At 38.8% G+C, this 18,224-nt stretch overlaps 4 protein-coding genes, 1 non-coding gene and 1 pseudogene across 12 annotated transcripts; 3 read left to right on the top strand and 3 right to left on the bottom strand.

The window, feature by feature from the left end:
- Positions 1–49: 49 nt before the first annotated feature.
- Positions 50–4,270, bottom strand: LOC106432170 (folylpolyglutamate synthase). Of its 2 annotated transcripts, none has more exons than XM_013873018.3 (16): positions 4,022–4,270; positions 3,904–3,943; positions 3,685–3,821; positions 3,526–3,591; positions 3,126–3,235; positions 2,812–2,872; positions 2,462–2,545; positions 2,288–2,344; positions 2,069–2,129; positions 1,823–1,869; positions 1,675–1,752; positions 1,322–1,486; positions 966–1,232; positions 793–871; positions 435–691; positions 50–354 (listed from the first exon to the last, which is right to left on the bottom strand). In XM_013873018.3, exons 1-16 carry the CDS (start codon positions 4,181–4,183, stop codon positions 295–297), a joined length of 1,731 nt encoding a protein of 576 aa, XP_013728472.2. In that variant the 5' UTR covers positions 4,184–4,270; the 3' UTR covers positions 50–294. The 2 variants fall into 2 exon arrangements, with proteins under 2 accessions (XP_013728472.2, XP_013728473.2); XM_013873019.3 differs by having other exon boundaries at positions 3,685–3,818; positions 4,022–4,269.
- A 58-nt stretch (positions 4,271–4,328) lies between these two features.
- Positions 4,329–4,402, top strand: TRNAV-CAC. The gene has a single exon. It is a non-coding gene; the product is annotated as a tRNA-Val (tRNA).
- Positions 4,403–4,519: 117 nt separating this feature from the next.
- LOC106432189 (uncharacterized protein At2g39795, mitochondrial-like) lies at positions 4,520–5,681 on the bottom strand. Its single transcript, XM_013873039.3, has 3 exons — positions 5,403–5,681; positions 4,957–5,330; positions 4,520–4,882 (listed from the first exon to the last, which is right to left on the bottom strand). The coding sequence occupies exons 1-3, from the start codon at positions 5,634–5,636 to the stop codon at positions 4,714–4,716; spliced, it is 777 nt and encodes a 258-aa protein (XP_013728493.2). The 5' UTR covers positions 5,637–5,681; the 3' UTR covers positions 4,520–4,713.
- Positions 5,682–5,855: 174 nt separating this feature from the next.
- LOC106432194 lies at positions 5,856–7,420 on the top strand (annotated as a pseudogene).
- A 2,415-nt stretch (positions 7,421–9,835) lies between these two features.
- LOC106432216 (probable methyltransferase PMT12) lies at positions 9,836–13,402 on the top strand. Its single transcript, XM_048767246.1, has 9 exons — positions 9,836–10,562; positions 10,778–10,927; positions 11,006–11,276; positions 11,424–11,534; positions 11,846–12,005; positions 12,159–12,416; positions 12,500–12,622; positions 12,811–12,888; positions 12,965–13,402. The coding sequence occupies exons 1-9, from the start codon at positions 9,921–9,923 to the stop codon at positions 13,236–13,238; spliced, it is 2,067 nt and encodes a 688-aa protein (XP_048623203.1). The 5' UTR covers positions 9,836–9,920; the 3' UTR covers positions 13,239–13,402.
- On the bottom strand, positions 13,220–18,114 carry LOC106432219 (tropinone reductase homolog At5g06060-like). 7 transcript variants are annotated; one of them, XR_007328169.1, is made up of 8 exons: positions 17,482–18,101; positions 17,134–17,341; positions 16,734–16,892; positions 16,490–16,640; positions 16,092–16,149; positions 13,863–15,520; positions 13,674–13,780; positions 13,220–13,572 (listed from the first exon to the last, which is right to left on the bottom strand). XR_007328169.1 is itself a non-coding variant. In XM_048767249.1 (7 exons), the coding sequence occupies exons 5-7, from the start codon at positions 14,245–14,247 to the stop codon at positions 13,393–13,395; spliced, it is 672 nt and encodes a 223-aa protein (XP_048623206.1). In that variant the 5' UTR covers positions 14,248–15,520; positions 16,092–16,149; positions 16,490–16,892; positions 17,134–17,341; positions 17,482–18,052; the 3' UTR covers positions 13,220–13,392. The 7 variants fall into 7 exon arrangements, 5 of the variants coding, with proteins under 5 accessions (XP_048623206.1, XP_048623207.1, XP_048623208.1 ...); XM_048767249.1 differs by having other exon boundaries at positions 16,490–16,892; positions 17,482–18,052; XM_048767250.1 differs by having other exon boundaries at positions 13,863–16,149; positions 17,482–18,052.
- Positions 18,115–18,224: the final 110 nt, after the last annotated feature.

The following is an 18,224-nucleotide window of genomic DNA, read 5'->3' as shown; positions in this document are numbered from 1 at the left end:
GGCTTTAATACAAATCCTTTCAAATTTTTAAAAAGTTTTAGAATTCATGTATGAGTAATAGTGGATTTTTTTCACTTCAATACAAATCCTTTCAAATTCTAAATTGATAACAAAAGAAATAAACCAAGCTAGCATTTGTGAATCTGTTCCTTTGAAAGAAAATCTATATGTGGAAAAGAAAAATCAAAATAATACAGACAAAAAGTTCATAATAAATGTCATCCTCTTCCGCCGGGGGGCATCGGTGATTAAGTGTGTAATTTGAATAATGATGACATGTGTTTTGTTTTATCTTCATTTTCTGATCAATCTCAGTACATCACCTACAAGGTGTAACGAACCAGTTACAAGAACCTGCACACACACACAACACAGTCCTTAGAGCCAATGAGCCATCCACATATTCAATTACAAAGAGTGTTCGGTGTTTATACCTGGACACGTGTGCCTGAGCTACTCTCATGTACACTATCCCTTAACCATTTGATTGCCATTGGCAGTGAAGTAAACACCTCACTCTTCCCATTGCTTTCATTATCTTCACTGTGGACAAGGCTTACCCACACTTTCTGGAGTGTCATCTGCCATGACAAGTCAACCTGTGGATCATTCTCTGGCAAATCGGCTGCTGTACCAACCTTGTGATACACCGACATGTTTGGTACAAACAACGCCTTCTTGAAATGCACACCTACACATTAACCATTACTCAGCCTTCTCTAATTTATCCATATTAACTCTTCTGCTAACGTTTTTTTTTGTTTCTACATTTCTATCTTCTCAGGAACTTACCGTTGGTTGCACATGTGTTCCTTAGATGTGGAAGCAAAAGATTTGGGTCCCGGACTGACATGCAATTGAACAGCAATATCTGCAAAGAAGCCAGATGCTCTCTTTCAGATATTTCCAAATCTTGCAGAACCGCAGAGAAAAGAGTGTACAGACATTTAAAAAGATAGTTTTACCTGTTGGCAGTTTTCTTCTCCTGACGATTTATCATGAGAGAAACCATTAACCAAATGTCCTGAACTCTCTGTCTGGCTGTCTCCCTTAACCGCATCCGAAAACCATTTGGCGCATACTTCCATACTCTCTGGACTGTGAGCTCCATCCAGATAAAAGACTAAATCTCCTGAAGTCTTAGGTTCAATAAACTGATCAGGGACGACCTGTGCTCGTCCTTGCAAGCTCGCTGTAGCTAACCCTTTGATGAATTTCTCAGGAAGAATACTCTATAACCCAAAGAATAATGTGGACAAAGGATGAGTAAGGCCTAGATGCAGGCTGAGAAGTAAACAAAGACTGGGAAAGAGAAGTTTACCATCTGAGTCATACTTGGAACTTCAATTTTACCAATTTGCTGAAGCCAAGTAGAGGCAAGTGAAACTGCTAGACGAGCATTGAAGTATTGGTGCTCCCCATCAAGCCCAAGTTTCTGACTACTCAACTGCTTTGCGGTTAGTGGTTGCACCACTTCAAGAGACACCTATCAATACAATACTATTAATTTCAAAACCTGTCAACAGAATGTTGAAGCTTCTATGCATTTGATTTCTTAATTTTCATCATAAAAGAAATGACACACCTAATATGCTACAATCAACCAAGCAGCACATAAACATTTTCTGCCATATTTAATAACCATGGGGTTCCATAATTGAAATTGGGCGTTACATCTAATTCGGAAGCTTTCTCTTCAAGGACACGCATGGCTTCATCAGGTTGAGGTACTGTGAAAGCTGGCACTCCAAGCTAAAATATGAAGAGTATTACTACGTTGAATGGTTCATCAAAAATTTAGATATAAAAGACTTATAGCCACCTTGAAAATTCCAGCCTTCTCACCAGCAATTTTGCCAAGGGTATCACCTGTTATGCATCCCATATAGAAGAAAGGAATCATGATACTAATATCAAACAAAAGGAATGTAACTCAAAACTATGCTTGCTCATTTAACTAAAACAGAGATCTCATGATCTAAAGTTTAAAGTTTAAAGCTGAGATAACTAAAGATAAGGAAAATGATCACATCTTCATAACGGAATTGAGAGGATTCCAGTTACAAACCTAGAATCTCCATGTGGTCATATCCAAGTGAAGAAATGCCACATACCACAGGTTTCTGAACCTGTAACAAAAGTCAGCAGTGAATCCCCCATGAGAACTTATTTAGTGACAAGAAAAGACTACTTACAGACTTCCTGAAAGTAATCCATATATCATTTTATGTAGATATATTATTATAGAGTTGTGTTTGAGTAATTAAAGGTTTCCTGTCAAACGTACCGCATTGGTGGCATCAAACTTCCCGCCTAACCCTACCTCTAATATAGCAGCATCTACCTGCATAAAGAAGCAAAGAGGAGTATCAATAAAGAGAAAAAAAAAGATGTTTTCACATCTATCATGGCACTAGGCAAGAAGAATGAGTCATTAAAGGTGAAAATTGGCATATCAAACCTCTTCTGCAGCAAATATTTTAAAAGCTAGCAATGCAAGGAAGCGGAAATATGTAGGCATTGGTATCTCCTCGTTAGTTCTCTCCTGCAAATCAAATAGTCAGTAACCTTGTAACTTGAGTAAAAAAAAACTAAAGCTATTTGTATCTTCATTTAAGTGTATCCACACTAACACCATTATGAGTTCTGATCATGAAATTATTTTAAAATGTGCTCTTCAACATCACTACCCCCCCTTAAGTACAATAAAAATCTACGCTGATGATACCTACTATACAATTGGGAAACACAAGATACAAAAAAAAAGATTTGAAAAACAAGAGATTCAAATAACTGAATTGCAAAACATACCTTAAGCCTGTTATAGCACCACCAGAAATAACCCAAAAATTTCTCCTCGCTAATGTCCACACTGCAGCAGTAGAAGAACACATCAGCTAAAGCGAAAAATGAGCAATTTTTCAGTAAAGAATACAAACACTAGCCTCATTGCCTCGTTTGCTACTTTTGGGATCTATGAACGTAGTTCGAAAATAGAAACAGAGTAGGTAACATATATGCCAAAACTAATATGTTTGAATCAACAACAAGATTCCTGCTTTTATGAGCACATGTATATTTTTTCTCTTTCTCAAAAAGCTTCTAACAAAGTTAAATAAACTCACCCGTCCAAGCGAAATCTTTCGCGGACATCAATGAGGTGGGGTGAAGTGAAGAGTCCAGTTCGGAAGCCGTAGCTTCGTAGAATAGACTCAGTAAAGGCACATGTCGATCCCTTCACGCCACATAAAAATTGAAAGACATTAATGTAAGCTCTTGGATCAACCGTGCCAAAAAATAAATCACTTTCATCAAAAGAGTTCATTGAAGGTTTGAATCAAATAGTAATCAACAATGCAAAAAGTGACACACTATCAAAGGAAACCAATATTGCCTCTCCTAGCATGTAAAGGGATCTTAGGAGTTATAAACGACAAACTGTCACTAGTATAACTAACTAACTAACCAAAACAACTCTTACTTTATATTACACAACACCACGAGAAATCGAAGTTGTTGTTGTACCTTGCCTTTGGTTCCAGCGACATGGATGACTTTCATCTTCAACATGTCTTCCTCCAGATCGAGTAGCTGCAAATGAATTACACAAAAGCTTAATAATAATTTAGTAAAGAAATTATAAAAAAAAAAAAAAAAAAAATTCTAATTCGTTAAGATAGAAACCTTGAGATAATCAAAGACAAGCTCGAACCGATCTCCTTTATTGCTCTTATCAGCACGGCTTCGCTTCGTTATCAATGAAGACAAAGCAGCCAACGCTTCCTCGTACGAATCTCCTCCTGTCTTTTGCTTCATCACTACTACGCCATAACCAAACAAAACAAGTGAGCTCGATCCAAGCAATATATAGATATCGTTTTTTTTACTCGTATCGAGCAAAACCTGGAGCTGTCATGTCGATCTGTTTTCTGAAGGAACGAATCTGAAAATAGGAAAAAAAGTGAGATTATTGAAACGAATATCCTCCGAGATTATCGGGGGAATATAGAGAGATGGAGACCTGAGAAGGAGAGAGAGACGGAAGGTGTGGCTGCTGGTAGTGGTAGTGGAGATGGTGGAGCCGTGGTGAGGGAGGAGGAAATGGTGGAATCGAGAGGTGGCAGAGAAACGCAGAGGTTAAACGGCACGGTGTGGTACGAGGTACTAACGAAACAGCAAACATTCTGTTCTTGTGTGCATTGCACCCCCACACTCTCTTCGGCTGCCTCCCTCTTGTCTAATCACTTTCGGCAACTTGGTGGAGGAAGACCACCAGGACCTCATAACATTATAAATAATATTAATATAAAGCACGCATTTAACAAGACGTCTGGGTGGTGTAGTCGGTTATCACGCTAGTCTCACACACTAGAGGTCCCCGGTTCGAACCCGGGCTCAGACACTCTTTTAGCCTATTTTACAATTTTATTTTTTTTCATTTTGATCTTGTGTTCTTTTTTCCTTGTTTGCTCTGTATTTTGGGATTTTAAGTTTAAGATCCTTATGATGCACATACAAACATATAATAGATTCAAATTGAAATATTGTTACTAATTGTTGTAGTGATTCTCATTCTTTTCAGAATTTGTTATTGATTACACTTCAAAATACTCTCTTTTATCACATAAATAGATCCAAATAGAATAGAATTGTGTTTCAAATACAAAATTTGAAAAACAGAGAGCATCTGAAAACCTGAAAAAGTGATTCTTTTTATTCCCTCAAAGATTTAACAAAGTTCTTGAGCGTTTTCAACCACAGTAAGTGCTCTTTACTATCTTTGTTGATCATATACTCATGCAAGAAGTTGATCATGCCCGGCGTTATCCCCCTAATCTCAATGTACCTATGAAAAGCCTTCCTTAGCTTCTCATCCAAAACCCTGCCAGATCAAAGATAATTACTTTAATTCTCATAACATCAAACGTTCAAAGCTTTTTTTCGATTATTAATTACCGGAACGAAGGTCCTTCATAGGCAAGTTCATCCTTGGAAGGATCATCAGGAAACGTAACCCACATGTCCTTGATCACAATCTTGTCAGGAAATGCAGTACACCTGAACTCCAAACTCGGTCCTGTCTTCTTGGAAAGTGTTACCAAGAGAGGCACATTTGATTGCTTAGGCTTCTCTGGCTTATCCTCATGTTCCTCTTCTTCTTCACTCTCTTCGTCACTCTCTTCATCATCTCCTTTATCACCCGTCACAAGGTTAGTCATGTGTACTTCAACCACAACGCTCTCTCCTTGGTAGTCTCTAGTCAAAGTCACGACCTTGGATCCTGGCTTGTCTTCCATCTTGAAAGGGAACCCACTCGGGGTCTCTTCTACCTAAAAACAGAGGAGATTATAAACAGATAATCTTTTAGCTAAGATGGGATAAGATGAAGTAAAGGGCTTTACTCGATCGTAATCATCGGCTTGCTCGGCGAATCCGATCTCGGTTTCGATCACTCGGAGAAGCGGATCGTTTGAGGAAGCTTTCTTTCTCGCCGATGTGGAGAAGAGATTACTACGAGAAATAGACGGCGTTAGATACCGCAGACGGCCGTGAGCGCCCAACGAGTTAACGAAAAAACGACTTTTGCTGCAGCTTCCGACAAGCCGCGAGGCTGCGCCACGGACCAAACTCGCCATGTTTGTGTCGGAGTTTGAGTTTGATTTTGATTTGCCTTTAGGGTTTAGTTGGTTAAAAACTTAAAATCATCGAAACATGTTTAAACCGATCCTACTAAAACCGGACTTAACCAGATCAGGCCCATGAAGACGTGGGTTTATTGGGCCGGTTGGCCCATTAATACCGTTTCAACAATCCGAAACCCTAGTTTGCTTTCTTTTTAAGTAGAAGTTAAAGCGGCGGCAAAATTAGAAAAATCTGAAAACCTAGAAGAAAGCTGCGATGGCTGCGATGATGCAGAGAACTAACAATTTTCAATGGGGAGATATCGGCGAGGACGACGACCTTGATTTCCTGCTTCCGCCTAGGGAAGTGATCGGACCTGACGAGAACGGTGTAAAGAAGGTGATCGAGTACAGGCTCAACGAAGAGGAGAAAATAATCAAAGTCACTACGACGACACGTGTCGAGAAGCGATTGCTCAGCCAGCGAGCCGCAGAGCGACGGAAGCTGGTCTTTATCTAACCGTGCGTTCGACAGAGGATATCCACTTGGAACGACTTCAACCTCAAGGTAAAATCTTCACTTTCTGATAAACACTTTGCGTTTTTTTTTTGTTTTTTTTTCTTATGGTGGCTAATTAGCCAATCACATGTTAGCCTTATGGCTTCTGTTTGTGTGAATGGTCAGTGAGCACACCTATAACAATGTCGTTGGTGATTCATTTCAACACTACAGCAGGATTAAACCCTGTTTTGGTTATGGATCGTTAACTATATGTTTTGACTTATTAGTATATATTATATATACCATAAGGTGACCAATTAGCCGATCACAAATTAGCCATATGGCTGTTTCTCTCTGTGATTGGTCAGTATGTCACCGACATCAGTTTCTTGTTGGTAGCCTGTCTGAATGTGAGCAAAATCTGTATTCTCCTCTCTCTTGGCTGTTAACTGTACACATAAAGTTTATATTTATTTATTTCTACGGATGGGCACGTTAGTCAGCCGCGTTATTCTATAAGCGGGTGGCCGTAATGCCCACCCAGATGTTTTGTTGGTGTCTTATTGCACGGAAGTAGATTCCTGCTTTCATTACCTAGCTGCCAACTACATTTTTGATTCTTCTATGTATAAAAATATATTTGAGTACAGCTCTGTTTTTAACATTTGAGATCTTTGTTGTTTGTATAATTTCAGGTAGTCAAGCGGAAGAAGCAACGACATCAGGAGATTCAATGTCTCAGGAGGGATATGCCGTATGAGAGGTGACCACTGGACAGCACGATGCCCTCAGAGGGATCTCTTGTCGTTAATGGAAACTCCTCTAACAACAGAAGCTTCTACATCTACTGAAGCTTACGTTCCACCGAGCAGGAGAACAGGTGCATCAGACATGAGGAGTAGGAGGAACGACGAGAACTCTCTACGTGTGACTAACTTGTCTGAGGACACCCGCGAACAGGATTTGATGGAGTTGTTCCATCCGTTCGGCGCTGTAACCCGAGCCTACGTGGCCTTTGACAAGAACACAAACGTGAGCAGAGGATTTGGGTTTGTCAATTTCGTAAGCAGGGAAGATGCACAGCGAGGAGCGAGCAATCAGCACACTGAATGGTTATGGTTATGATAACCTCATCCTCAGAGTTGAATGGGCCACTCCGAGGCCCAGTTAGATCCATTTATCTCTTGTTTAATTTTTTTTCTGTAAGAACTAAACATGATTAATGCAATATGTGCGTATGCTTCGTATATTATTAAAATCGTGTTTGCAATTATGAAAAAAAAACTTTAAACTTTCACTAGATTTTTTAAATATATGTATTTCTCAATTCTAAAAAATAATATATAATATTGTATTACATTATTTAAAAAATATAAAATAAGACTACATAACATAAATATATTTTTAAAATTTTCTACGTGGAAATCATTATGTTGTTTGATTTTTGTACTTGATTCACATATTTGCATAGTTATTTGTGATGGATGAATAACTATATTTTTATTATCAGTAAATAATATATATTTATTATATAATATAAGAAAAATAAAATTATTTACTTTTAAAACAAATTTGTCTAATGTTGGGGACTTGGTTATAAACCTATCATATTCGAATGAGACATTTTTAAAGTTATCAATCTTCTTAATGGTCAAAAAACAAATCTGAATATCAAAACAATATCTCATAGATCTCTTTGTGGAATAACTGCTATGAAGAAATTGAATTTAGGCATCAAAAAGGACTGGAAATGGATGTGCAGATGTGTTATCTAAGTCAGCTTTACAAAATACTATTCATAGTTCATATATCATTTATGTCCATATTATTTTTTTGTCCATCCTTTCTTAAACATCTTGAAATAACTGATCCTAATTATAAATAAACTTTTGGCTCGCAAAAAAAAATCAAATTTGTCTAATTATCGCTTAATTTGTCTAACTAATATATATGTACTTCTCAATTCTAAAAAAATAATGTATAATATTATATTACATTATTTATTGAATATAAAATAAGACTACCTAACATAAATATATTTTTTATATTTTCTTTGTGGAAATCATTATGTTGTTTGATTGTTGTACTTGATTCACATATTTGCATAGATATTTGTCATAGATGAATAACTATATTTTTATTATCAGTAAATAATATATATTTATTATATAATATAAGAAAAATAAAATTATTTACTTTTTAAACAAATTTGTCTCATGTTGGGGATTCGGTTATAGACATATAATATCCGAATAAGACATTTTTGCAGTTATCAATCTTCTTAACATTCAAGAAACAAATCTGAATATCAAAACAATATCTCATACGATCTTTTTGTGGAATAACTGCTCTAAAGAAATTGAATTTAGGCATCAAAAAGGACTCGAAATGATGTGCAGATGTGTTATCTAAATCAGCTTTACAAAGTACTACTATTCATAGTTCATATATCATTTAAGTCCATCCTTTCTTAAACATCTTTAAATAACTAATGCTAATTAATAATAAACTTTTGGCTGGCAAAAAAAAATCAAATTTATCTAATTATCGCTTAAATATTTTATTAATATTGTCTAAGAAGCTTTCAATTGACGATATCATAGTTTAATTTTTATTAGTTTTTTTGTTAATCTTAGAGTTTTTTGTATTTAAGATTTTTTCCATAATATATATATATATATATATATATATGTCATAAAAATTACCATCAAATCAATTTTACTTATTTATTATTTTGTTTTTAATGAAAATACACTTTTTAAATAATTTAATTTAAAATAAAATTATATATTAATTTGTTGTATTCTAACAATGATTGATTTAATTAATTTGCTTTGGTGGATAACTTAAAAAAATTTCATATGAATCGGAGAAAGCAAGTTTATGTTGTTATATTATATTTATTTGTGTATATGGAATCTATATATAATGCTAGTGTAATAAAGAAAGAACATTATTTTTTTGTAACTCCAAAAAGATACATTATTACAATTTGAAATTATTAAAATTGAATAAAATGGTAATTAAATAAATCTAATTGTTTTTTATCTTGTTTAGTTGGATTCTCATTAAAAGAAATCGATAGGTTAAACAAATATTTCAAAATTTGTTGTGTTATTGTTTTGTCTATAAATTACAAAATGTATTGAATTGATATATTTAATTAGTGCACCCTTAAATAATATTTTATTAAGACATTATAGAACTATGTTTTGAGTTGTTTTATCAAAATTGTACAAAAATCTATGTTTTTCATATTTATCACGAAAATTTATATGTTAAACTTGCTTTTACAAAATTCTTGACTTTGTCACAAAAACAAAAATCTATGCTTTTTCATATTTGTCAATGTTCTCACACTTTCAAATAATATATTAGCTTAGTCACTTACTTATTTTTTTTTACAAAACAAAGTATCGGAGTCTTGAATGTTGAATCCATATTATTGTAAATGTACATAAGAGTTTGTGATTACATATTTAGTGATTCTTGTATATGTGTCCAAGAAAGTTTCAATGGCTTAGTGGTTTCTGTCCTATATTTATGTCATACTAACCTGGGTTCGATCTTTTCCTTTGCGTTGTTTTTTCATTTTTTACGAAAAAATAAATGAGATGACGTGGCAACTGACTAATAAAAAACTTTTTAATAACCAAAATTTGCGAGCTTAATTTACATAAACACCCTCGTAAATGTATTTGGATATTTCATTGATACACTTTCTTAGTCGAGATTTCCCGGGAAAACCAAAGAAACGATAATTAGTATCGTTATGCTTCTGAGATTCCGATAGATAGATGAAGAAGCTTTTCGTCGGAAGCAATCTGCTCAGAAGCTCTAGTTTCTTCAAGATCTCAGTCTTCGTATCGATCTCCGTCGCTTGCTTCTTCCTCGGTAAGCACTGGTCCGAGGATGGCTTCCGCCGCCTTGTTTTCTTCTCCTCCGAGCCTTCTCGATCCCCCATCGTCGCTCTCTCGCCCGATCTCGGAAAGAGCTACAACATCTCCGACTTGATCCACAAGAGTCTCCCGATCCCGCCGGTGTTGCCTCCGCCCCTTACACCACCGCCTCCGCCGAGCACTGTCGATCTTCAGGTGTTTGGGATCGTCGATGAGAACGGAACAATGTCCGATGAGTTCCGGATTGGTGATTACGACGCCGAGTCGTTGGGGAATCAAACGGAATCGGAGAGTGGCGACGGTGAAGCAGAGCTTACCACTGCCAGAGCTAGTGTGGGGCGAATCGAGGTTTGTCCGGAGGTTATGACGGATTACATTCCTTGTTTGGATAACGTAGAAGCCATCAAGAGGCTCGAATCGACGGCGCGCGGAGAGCGGTTCGAGCGTCATTGCCCCAAGGAAGGAACCGGATTGAACTGCACCGTTCCGGCTCCCAACGGTTACCGTCCTCCGATCCCGTGGCCTAAAAGCCGCGACGAGGTATCTCTCTGCTGTGAATGTAGAGAGTGATTGACTCTAACAGCATCTCCAATGATTCACTCTATAATATAACTCCGTAACAGAGTCAAGTTATATTCTAACGATACTCTATTATAGAGTGAAAAATAGATCATTTTTACTTTAAATTTTAAAGTGAAAAAAATAGAGTAGAGTTGGAAATGCCGTAAAAGAAGCTTCTGATTTTTTGTTTACAGGTGTGGTTTAACAACGTTCCACATACTCGGCTTGTTGAAGACAAAGGTGGCCAAAACTGGATTCTCGAGGAGAATGACAAGTTCAAGTTTCCTGGTGGTGGTACTCAGTTTATACACGGGGCTGATCAGTACTTGGATCAGATCTCTCAGGTTATTTGACTTCTTCTTTTTTTAATATTTGTTACATGTGTTCCTTTGAATCTGATGTTTATATATATATATATGTAGATGGTTCCTGATGTCAGTTTTGGCAACCATACACGAGTTGTTCTTGACATTGGCTGCGGCGTGGCGAGTTTTGGTGCTTATTTGATGTCACGAGATGTGTTGACTTTGTCTATAGCTCCGAAAGATGTTCATGAGAACCAGATACAGTTTGCTCTTGAGCGTGGTGTTCCTGCAATGGTGGCGGCATTTACGACGCGGCGTTTGTTGTACCCAAGCCAAGCTTTTGATTTGGTTCATTGTTCAAGGTGTCGAATCAACTGGACTCGTGATGGTATGTTTTGCCACCATTATACTTTTTTAGAAAGTTAAATAATTCTTATTCCTATTCAGCTGACTGAACAAATTCTAAGTTAGAACCAAGTGATTCTGAGCTTCTACTGACATATTCTCCTGTATTGTCATTTTCTTTTATCTGAAGATGGAATCTTGCTCCTTGAAGTCAATAGGATGCTTCGTGCCGGAGGATATTTTGTTTGGGCAGCGCAACCTGTATATAAGCATGAGAAAGCCTTGGAAGAACAGTGGGAAGGTATAATCCATGCAGCTTTATCACCAAGTGTCTATTTTGGTTATTGAGGCATCATAACGGAAGCTCTTTTGCCTGACAAACTCTTGAATATCTCCGGAGGAATCTCTTAAAACTATTACACTGCCTTATTGATTATTATGCTCGTCGTCTTTAGTTAGCTATTGTTCTGTTTAGAGTTGGTGTCTATCTATTTGCATCTGGAGCTAGTTCCTTTTCGTCAGCAGGGATATATATATATATACACAGTGTCTTTCTAAAAGCTATGCTTTTATGTGATTTAGTAAGATTGATATTACTTTTTGCTTTTCCAGAGATGCTAAACCTTACCACTAGGCTTTGCTGGGTTCTTGTGAAGAAGGAAGGATATATAGCTATATGGCAGAAGCCCACAAATAACACTTGTTATCTAAGTCGTGATGCTGGAATCATCCCTCCTTTGTGCAATCCTGAGGATGACCCAGACAGTGTTTGGTACGTTTGGCGTACCTTATTTTCCCGCATTTTTCGTTCCTAAATGATAAGTAAAATCAAGAATCTGCTTTGGTCCCCAATCTTTGACATTGAGCTTTTGTTCCTTAAGGGATATGTCACCTTCACTGGTTCTAAAATCTGTGATTATGTTAGGTACGTAGATCTAAAGGCATGCATCACTAGGATCGAAGATAATGGATACGGAGCAAATCTTGCTCCTTGGCCATCCCGTTTACAAACCCCACCGGATAGGCTACAGACGATACAAATCGATTCTTACATAGCCCGAAAAGAGCTCTTCGTAGCTGAATATAAATACTGGAAAGAAATAATATCAAACTATGTAAATGCCTTACATTGGAAGCAGATAGGACTCAGAAATGTCATGGACATGAGAGCTGGCTATGGCGGGTACTTATCTCTTCCTGCAATGCTCATATCATTAGAATGAAATCGAAATGGTCGCTTCATATATTGCTGTGTTTTCTTCGCAGATTTGCGGCTGCTTTAGCCGAGCTAAAGGTTGATTGCTGGGTTCTCAATGTTGTTCCGGTCAGTGGGGCAAATACACTGCCGGTTATATATGACCGTGGACTACTAGGAGTAATGCACGATTGGTACAAAGACTCTTTACTCCAAAAGTCTACCTATAATCAAATTATAGAATCGTTATCCCATGCAATGATCTTTGATTGTTGTCTCGATTTTCCTTTTCCAGGCACTACATTGTATAAATAACTCTCTGTGGAGCATATCATTGTTCTTTCGAACTGCTTATAGATAAAATGCTGAATGTCTTTTTCAGGTGTGAACCGTTCGATACTTACCCAAGAACCTATGATTTGCTGCACGCCGCGGGTCTATTTTCCATCGAAAGGAAAAGGTAATGGCCACTTTGTTTTCCCAACTTAAATAAAAATGCGTACCCCTCTCCCCATTTTTGTGATGGTCTTGTTCAGGTGCAACATGACAACGATCATGCTAGAGATGGACCGGATTTTGAGACCTGGAGGGCGTGTATACATAAGGGACACTATCAACGTGATGAGTGAGCTTCAGGAGATTGGAAACGCAATGAGATGGCACACGACTTTACGTGAAACTGCTGAAGGGCCTCACGCAAGTTACAGGGTCCTCTTATGCGAAAAGAAGTTCGAAAAGACGGTCGAGTCGTCCGTCGATAAGCATCATACCAAGAAGAAGAAGAGGAAGAGTAAAGGAAAAAGACCTTGACAGGCATTATCATAGTACAAAATAGAAGGGCTAATAGTTGGGGGCCTCTAAAACAAGCTCTGAACTGTTTGTAAGGTTTAGGCACTAAACAAAATGTTGCGAGAATGTTACTACTACAGATTCTTGCTTTATTAGTAAAGTTCCGATGCGAGGTTTAGGCTTCATTGGCGTAATTGAAGAATCCTCCGTCAGCGACAATGACCTGTCCGGTGATGTAAGAGGCAGCGGGAAGGCAGAGGAAAGCAACCAGCGAAGCAACTTCCTCTGGTTCTCCAACTCGACCAAGTGGGGTCCGGTTAACCACGGCGCCCATAAACTCTTTATTCTCAAGTACCTGCATAAAAACATCACAACATCTTTTTTGTCAGCTCGGTCTCAGTCTAAACATTTCAGTTCGAATTCTCAATTTATTTTGAGGGTATAGTGGAGAGATACCGGTTCAACAAATGAGGTATTGATGTACCATGGCGCCACGGAGTTGGTTCTGATATTGTCGCATGCCCACTCACAAGCTAGATTCCTTGTAAGCTGATTAAGGCCTCCTGAGAGAATACTATTTTGCTTTTTTGACCCTCCTTTTGTTTTTGGGTTTATGTAAATAGTGAAAAAAAAAGTTTGACTCACCTTTTGTTGCACCATAGATAGGTCCAGCACTAGCATACACCAGGCCAGCTACAGAGGAAACAAACACAATGCTTCCGACCCCAGATGCTTTCAGAAGAGGATGAGCGATTTGGGAAAAATGGAAAGCGGATTCAAAGTTGGTCGACATGACTTTTGCATAATCCTCACTCGTGTACTCCACTGTTGGATTCCATACATTAGTTCCGACATTGTGTAATGACTCCAACCCCAAACTATCCCCAAAGACCAATTTATTTTTCTTTAAGAGAGAGAAGAAGAAGGGAGAAAGCTCACCTGAGCTCGTCGCCGGAGCCGCCGCACACCAGGACGTCGTCAAGCTCGTCATTACCATCAACCGCAGTTCAAGGTAACCGGAAACCGCCATGTTTTGAGTTAAGTTTTGGTCGTTTTAGTAAATCGACCATAACTTTCTAACCGTACTGAATCTCGTGCATCCAAGGCCATCATCGTGTTCCTCCCGTCGAGACGAAGCCGTAGACACCAACCTCGCCGCGATCGGAGCCCGGACGAGCCCTCATGCACCTCCAGAAGACCGCCATTCGCGCGCGCGTGAAACGCACGCGCCGCCGTCGCCGCCGGCCAACTTTCCGGTAAACCGCCGCTGTAGCTCCGCCGTCGCCGCCGGTGACCGACACCGGTGACTCGCCGGCGACTCGCCAACTCGGCCGATTCGACCCGGTGAGTCAACTCGGTAACTCGGTCAAACCACCGGTTTGACCGGTTTAAATTGATTTCGGTTCGGCTAGGGTAAACCGGACGGTTTAGTCAAATCGATTTCTGGTCAAAGCTTGACCGGGTTGGCCTTTGACCAGCGAGTTGACTTTTCCATAAACTTTGACCAGACCCATTTTAAACCGTTCGAAAGGCATTCTGACTCGAAATTTCGATCTGATTTCAGATTTGGAGTCCATTTGAGCAGCTGGAGTTCATAGTTACCACTTCTTATTGTTGCTAAGGTGAGGGCTACTCCGTTAAATCCCGAGCTAGTTTAGTACTACCGTTATGGAAAGTTTAGTTTCAAAACATGATTTGTCTCTGCGAATCGAGTCTATTTGAGAGTCTTGCTTGTTTATTATTATTATTGATTGTTAAACCGGAAATAGGATAATAGAGGATTCAACGGTTGATTGGAATGATTGATGTTAAGAATTGTTATATATATGTATATATATGCGAGTCCATGTTTTGAAGATTTTCGGGGTGCAGAGACGTTTGCACTGGCTGCCTATGTTTGAGGAGTTTTGCGGGGTGCAGAGACGTTTGCACTGGCTGCCATGTTTGTGGAGATTTGCGGGGGGGGGGGGGTATATGGATATTTCAGATATTTGTACTTATCAAATTATTTTTACTATTTCGAAAGTAAACATTTATATATTTATAGTAAAAATAGTGAAAATAATTAGATAAGTACAAATATCTGAAATATCCATATATAAATATTTGAAAGTCAACATCCACGCTTGAATTCCATTATATAAAATAAAATCTGAAACATAAAGTACGACATAAACCGAGAGTCCGAAATACGAAATAACATAAACGATAAAAGCCCAAAGGTCTATAAAAGCGATAAAACGATAGAAGCCCAAAAGCCCAATAGCACCTGTCCGAAAATCACTCCTGCTCGTCGGTCTCACCTGAAAGGGGGAAAGAAGGAGGAGTGAGCGACATGAGAATCGCCCAGTGAGGTATGAGATGCTAAACCGCAAACCACTGGCTCAGTTCATAGCACTACAACTATGTAGGCCTAGTTCTAGCATGAGACAATCACGGTGCATATTACACCACACAGAACAATCACATATGTCTAGTGGACTAGACATGCTACAACCAATGCGATAATAATATACCACATTTCCTCATAAGGATATAAATATATATAACTCTACTGGTGTCGCTAGCACAGTAGTCCACACTGCGCCTCGCAAATCTTCAAGGCGTCGTAAGTACAAACGTCTCTGCACCCCGCAAATCTCCAAAACATGGACTCGCATATATATACATATATATAACAATTCTTAACATCATTCATTTCAATCAACCGTTGAATCCTCTATTATCCTATTTCCGGTTTAACAATCAATAATAATAATAAACAAGCAAGACTCTCAAACAGACTCGATTCACAGAGATGGATCATGTTTTGAAACTAAACTTTCAATAACAGTAGTACTAAACTAGCTCGGGATGTAACGGAGTAGCCCTCACCTTAGCAACAATAAGAAGTGGTAACTATGAACTTCAGCTGCTCAAATGGACTCCAAATCTGAAATCAGATCGAAATTTCGAGTCAGAACGCCTTTCGAACGGTTTAAAACGGGTCTGGTCAAGGTTTATGGAAAAGTCAACTCGCTGGTCAAAGGTCAACCCGGTCAAGCTTTGACCAGAAATCAATTTGACTAAACCGACCGGTTTATCCTGACTAAACCGACCGGTTTATCCTAACCAAACCGAAATCAATTTAAACCGATTAAACCAGTCAAACCACCGGTTTGACCGAGTTACCGAGGTGACTCACCCGGTCGACTCGGCCGAGTTGGCGAGTCGCCGGCGAGTCACCGGTGTCGGTCACCGGCGGCGACGGCGGAGATGCGGCGGCGGTTTACCGGAAAGTTTGCCGGCGGTGACGGCGGCGCGTGCGTTTCACGCGCGCGCGAAGGGCGGTCTTCTGGAGGCGCGTGAGGGCTCGTCCGGGCTCCGATCGCGGCGCGGTTGGTGTCTACGGTTTCGTCTCGACGGGAGGAACACGATGATGGCCTTGGATGCACGAGATTCGCTACTGTTAGAAAGTTATGGTCGATTTACTAAAACGACCGAAACTTAACTCAAAACATGGCGGTTTCCGGTTACCTTGAGCTGCGGTTGATGGTGATGACGACGTCCTGGTGTGCGGCGGCTCCGGCGTCGAGCTCAGATGAGCTTTCTCCCTTCCTCTTCTCTCTCTCTTATAAAGAAAAATAAATTGGCTTTTGGGATAGTTTGGGGTTGAGGTGCTTAGACATTGTTTACCTGAATACAAAACAAAATTGGAAAGAAAAAGAAAATTAGATTTATTATGAACGACATAAAGCTAATGTGACAATAATTTAAAGGCAAAATAAAACCACAAGTTTCAACCAGTTCAAGGCCAGGACCAACCAAATAGGTTGGTTATAAGATTATCCAGACGGATAAGGAACTTATAAACAACTTTCCAGATGATACTATGTGTAAGAATCTGATCAAAATGCAAAGAAGAAGAGAAACTTACAAGGATGTTGAGCTTGCCGCTAAAAGCAGAGGAAACTTGCTGCATCAACTTTTCCCTCTCGCCCCTATCGGAAGCATCACAGACTGAACCGGATACCTTTAAATCATTGGATCTCCAATCATCCAAGCATGCTTTTAGCTCTTCTTGGTTCCTTGAACAAGTATGAACTCTTGCCCCGAATCTTGCGAGTTCCTCAACTATTGCTCTCCTGAAGAGTACAGAGATTATGAGTTTAATATTCATGCAATGATGTCATAAACTTGATTCAAATGTTGTTATATATAAGATGTCAACAGGTTTATTAATCACTGCATAAACCAAACCAAAACAAAACATATAGAAACCAACCCGATACCACGAGTACCGCCGGTTACTAGAGCGGTTTTTCCGGCGAGGGACCATCTTTTGTCACTCTCCATTGTCTCGAGCAATCTCTACTCCACGAATCTCACTGTGCGGCTGTTAACTTGTCAGAGTGAAGCAGTTGGTCAACTCCCATATCCATCCATGGGGATGTTCCTATTAGCCATCGACTGACGATGGGCCCGTTTATGTACTTACGGCCCATTTATCCCATTATAGTCGTACATAATGCACGTTAAACGTTATCTACACAGACGTAGTCATGAGTTTATTAGGCCTTGGATTGGTCTACGAGACACAACCTTAAATGTTATAATGGAAAAAAAATATAAATAAAAATGGAAGAGTATCCCGTTTGACTTTGGATGCATCTTCATGCGCACGGTTTGTGAAGGTGCATGTGAAGCAGAACAAAGAGCCAAAAAAAAAAGAAAGAAAATAAATCGAAACAAGAGGAAGATAAAAGGTTGCTATATTAGGAAACTCTGATGGACGAAACATAATAAAAAGAGCCATCCAGAGAAATAAATTTTGATGAATAATTAATGAGAATGCAAGCATGAGCATGTGCATTCTGAGCTCTCCTTTGAAACCGATCTATCTTATCTTCTTTTACACTAAAGAAGTCACCTACTTGCCACCCTAACCTTTCACTTTCCTATTGTACACAAGGCCACTTAAGAATAGATGTGTAATGAATAATGGATGGTGCAACTTCAATTTAAATT

The sequence above is a fragment of the Brassica napus genome, chromosome C9, assembly GCF_020379485.1.
Source record: "Brassica napus cultivar Da-Ae chromosome C9, Da-Ae, whole genome shotgun sequence".
NCBI classification, from domain to species: domain Eukaryota; kingdom Viridiplantae; phylum Streptophyta; class Magnoliopsida; order Brassicales; family Brassicaceae; genus Brassica; species Brassica napus.
The sequence above is the reverse complement of the archived record's forward strand: the minus strand, read 5'-3'. Positions and strand labels throughout refer to the sequence as shown.

What these genes read in the sequence shown, in the direction of transcription:
- LOC106432219 (XM_048767249.1), bottom strand. Translation starts at nt 14,247, where the DNA reads ATGGCGGTTTCCGGTTACCTTGAACTGCGGTTGATGGTAATGACGAGC. An exon ending in TATCTATGGTGCAACAAAAG is followed by an intron (nt 13,781 to 13,862) that starts GTGAGTCAAACT and finishes GTATTCTCTCAG; the next exon opens with GAGGCCTTAATCAGCTTACA. An exon ending in ATACCTCATTTGTTGAACCG is followed by an intron (nt 13,573 to 13,673) that starts GTATCTCTCCAC and finishes GTTTTTATGCAG; the next exon opens with GTACTTGAGAATAAAGAGTT.
- LOC106432216 (XM_048767246.1), top strand. Translation starts at nt 9,921, where the DNA reads ATGAAGAAGCTTTTCGTCGGAAGCAATCTGCTCAGAAGCTCTAGTTTC. An exon ending in GGCCTAAAAGCCGCGACGAG is followed by an intron (nt 10,563 to 10,777) that starts GTATCTCTCTGC and finishes TTTTGTTTACAG; the next exon opens with GTGTGGTTTAACAACGTTCC. An exon ending in TTTTCCATCGAAAGGAAAAG is followed by an intron (nt 12,889 to 12,964) that starts GTAATGGCCACT and finishes GGTCTTGTTCAG; the next exon opens with GTGCAACATGACAACGATCA.
- LOC106432170 (XM_013873018.3), bottom strand. Translation starts at nt 4,183, where the DNA reads ATGTTTGCTGTTTCGTTAGTACCTCGTACCACACCGTGCCGTTTAACC. An exon ending in GAAAGATTTCGCTTGGACGG is followed by an intron (nt 2,873 to 3,125) that starts GTGAGTTTATTT and finishes CTACTGCTGCAG; the next exon opens with TGTGGACATTAGCGAGGAGA. An exon ending in TTCCAAGTATGACTCAGATG is followed by an intron (nt 1,233 to 1,321) that starts GTAAACTTCTCT and finishes TTTGGGTTATAG; the next exon opens with AGTATTCTTCCTGAGAAATT.
- LOC106432189 (XM_013873039.3), bottom strand. Translation starts at nt 5,636, where the DNA reads ATGGCGAGTTTGGTCCGTGGCGCAGCCTCGCGGCTTGTCGGAAGCTGC. An exon ending in AAGCCGATGATTACGATCGA is followed by an intron (nt 5,331 to 5,402) that starts GTAAAGCCCTTT and finishes CTCTGTTTTTAG; the next exon opens with GTAGAAGAGACCCCGAGTGG. An exon ending in TATGAAGGACCTTCGTTCCG is followed by an intron (nt 4,883 to 4,956) that starts GTAATTAATAAT and finishes TTGATCTGGCAG; the next exon opens with GGTTTTGGATGAGAAGCTAA.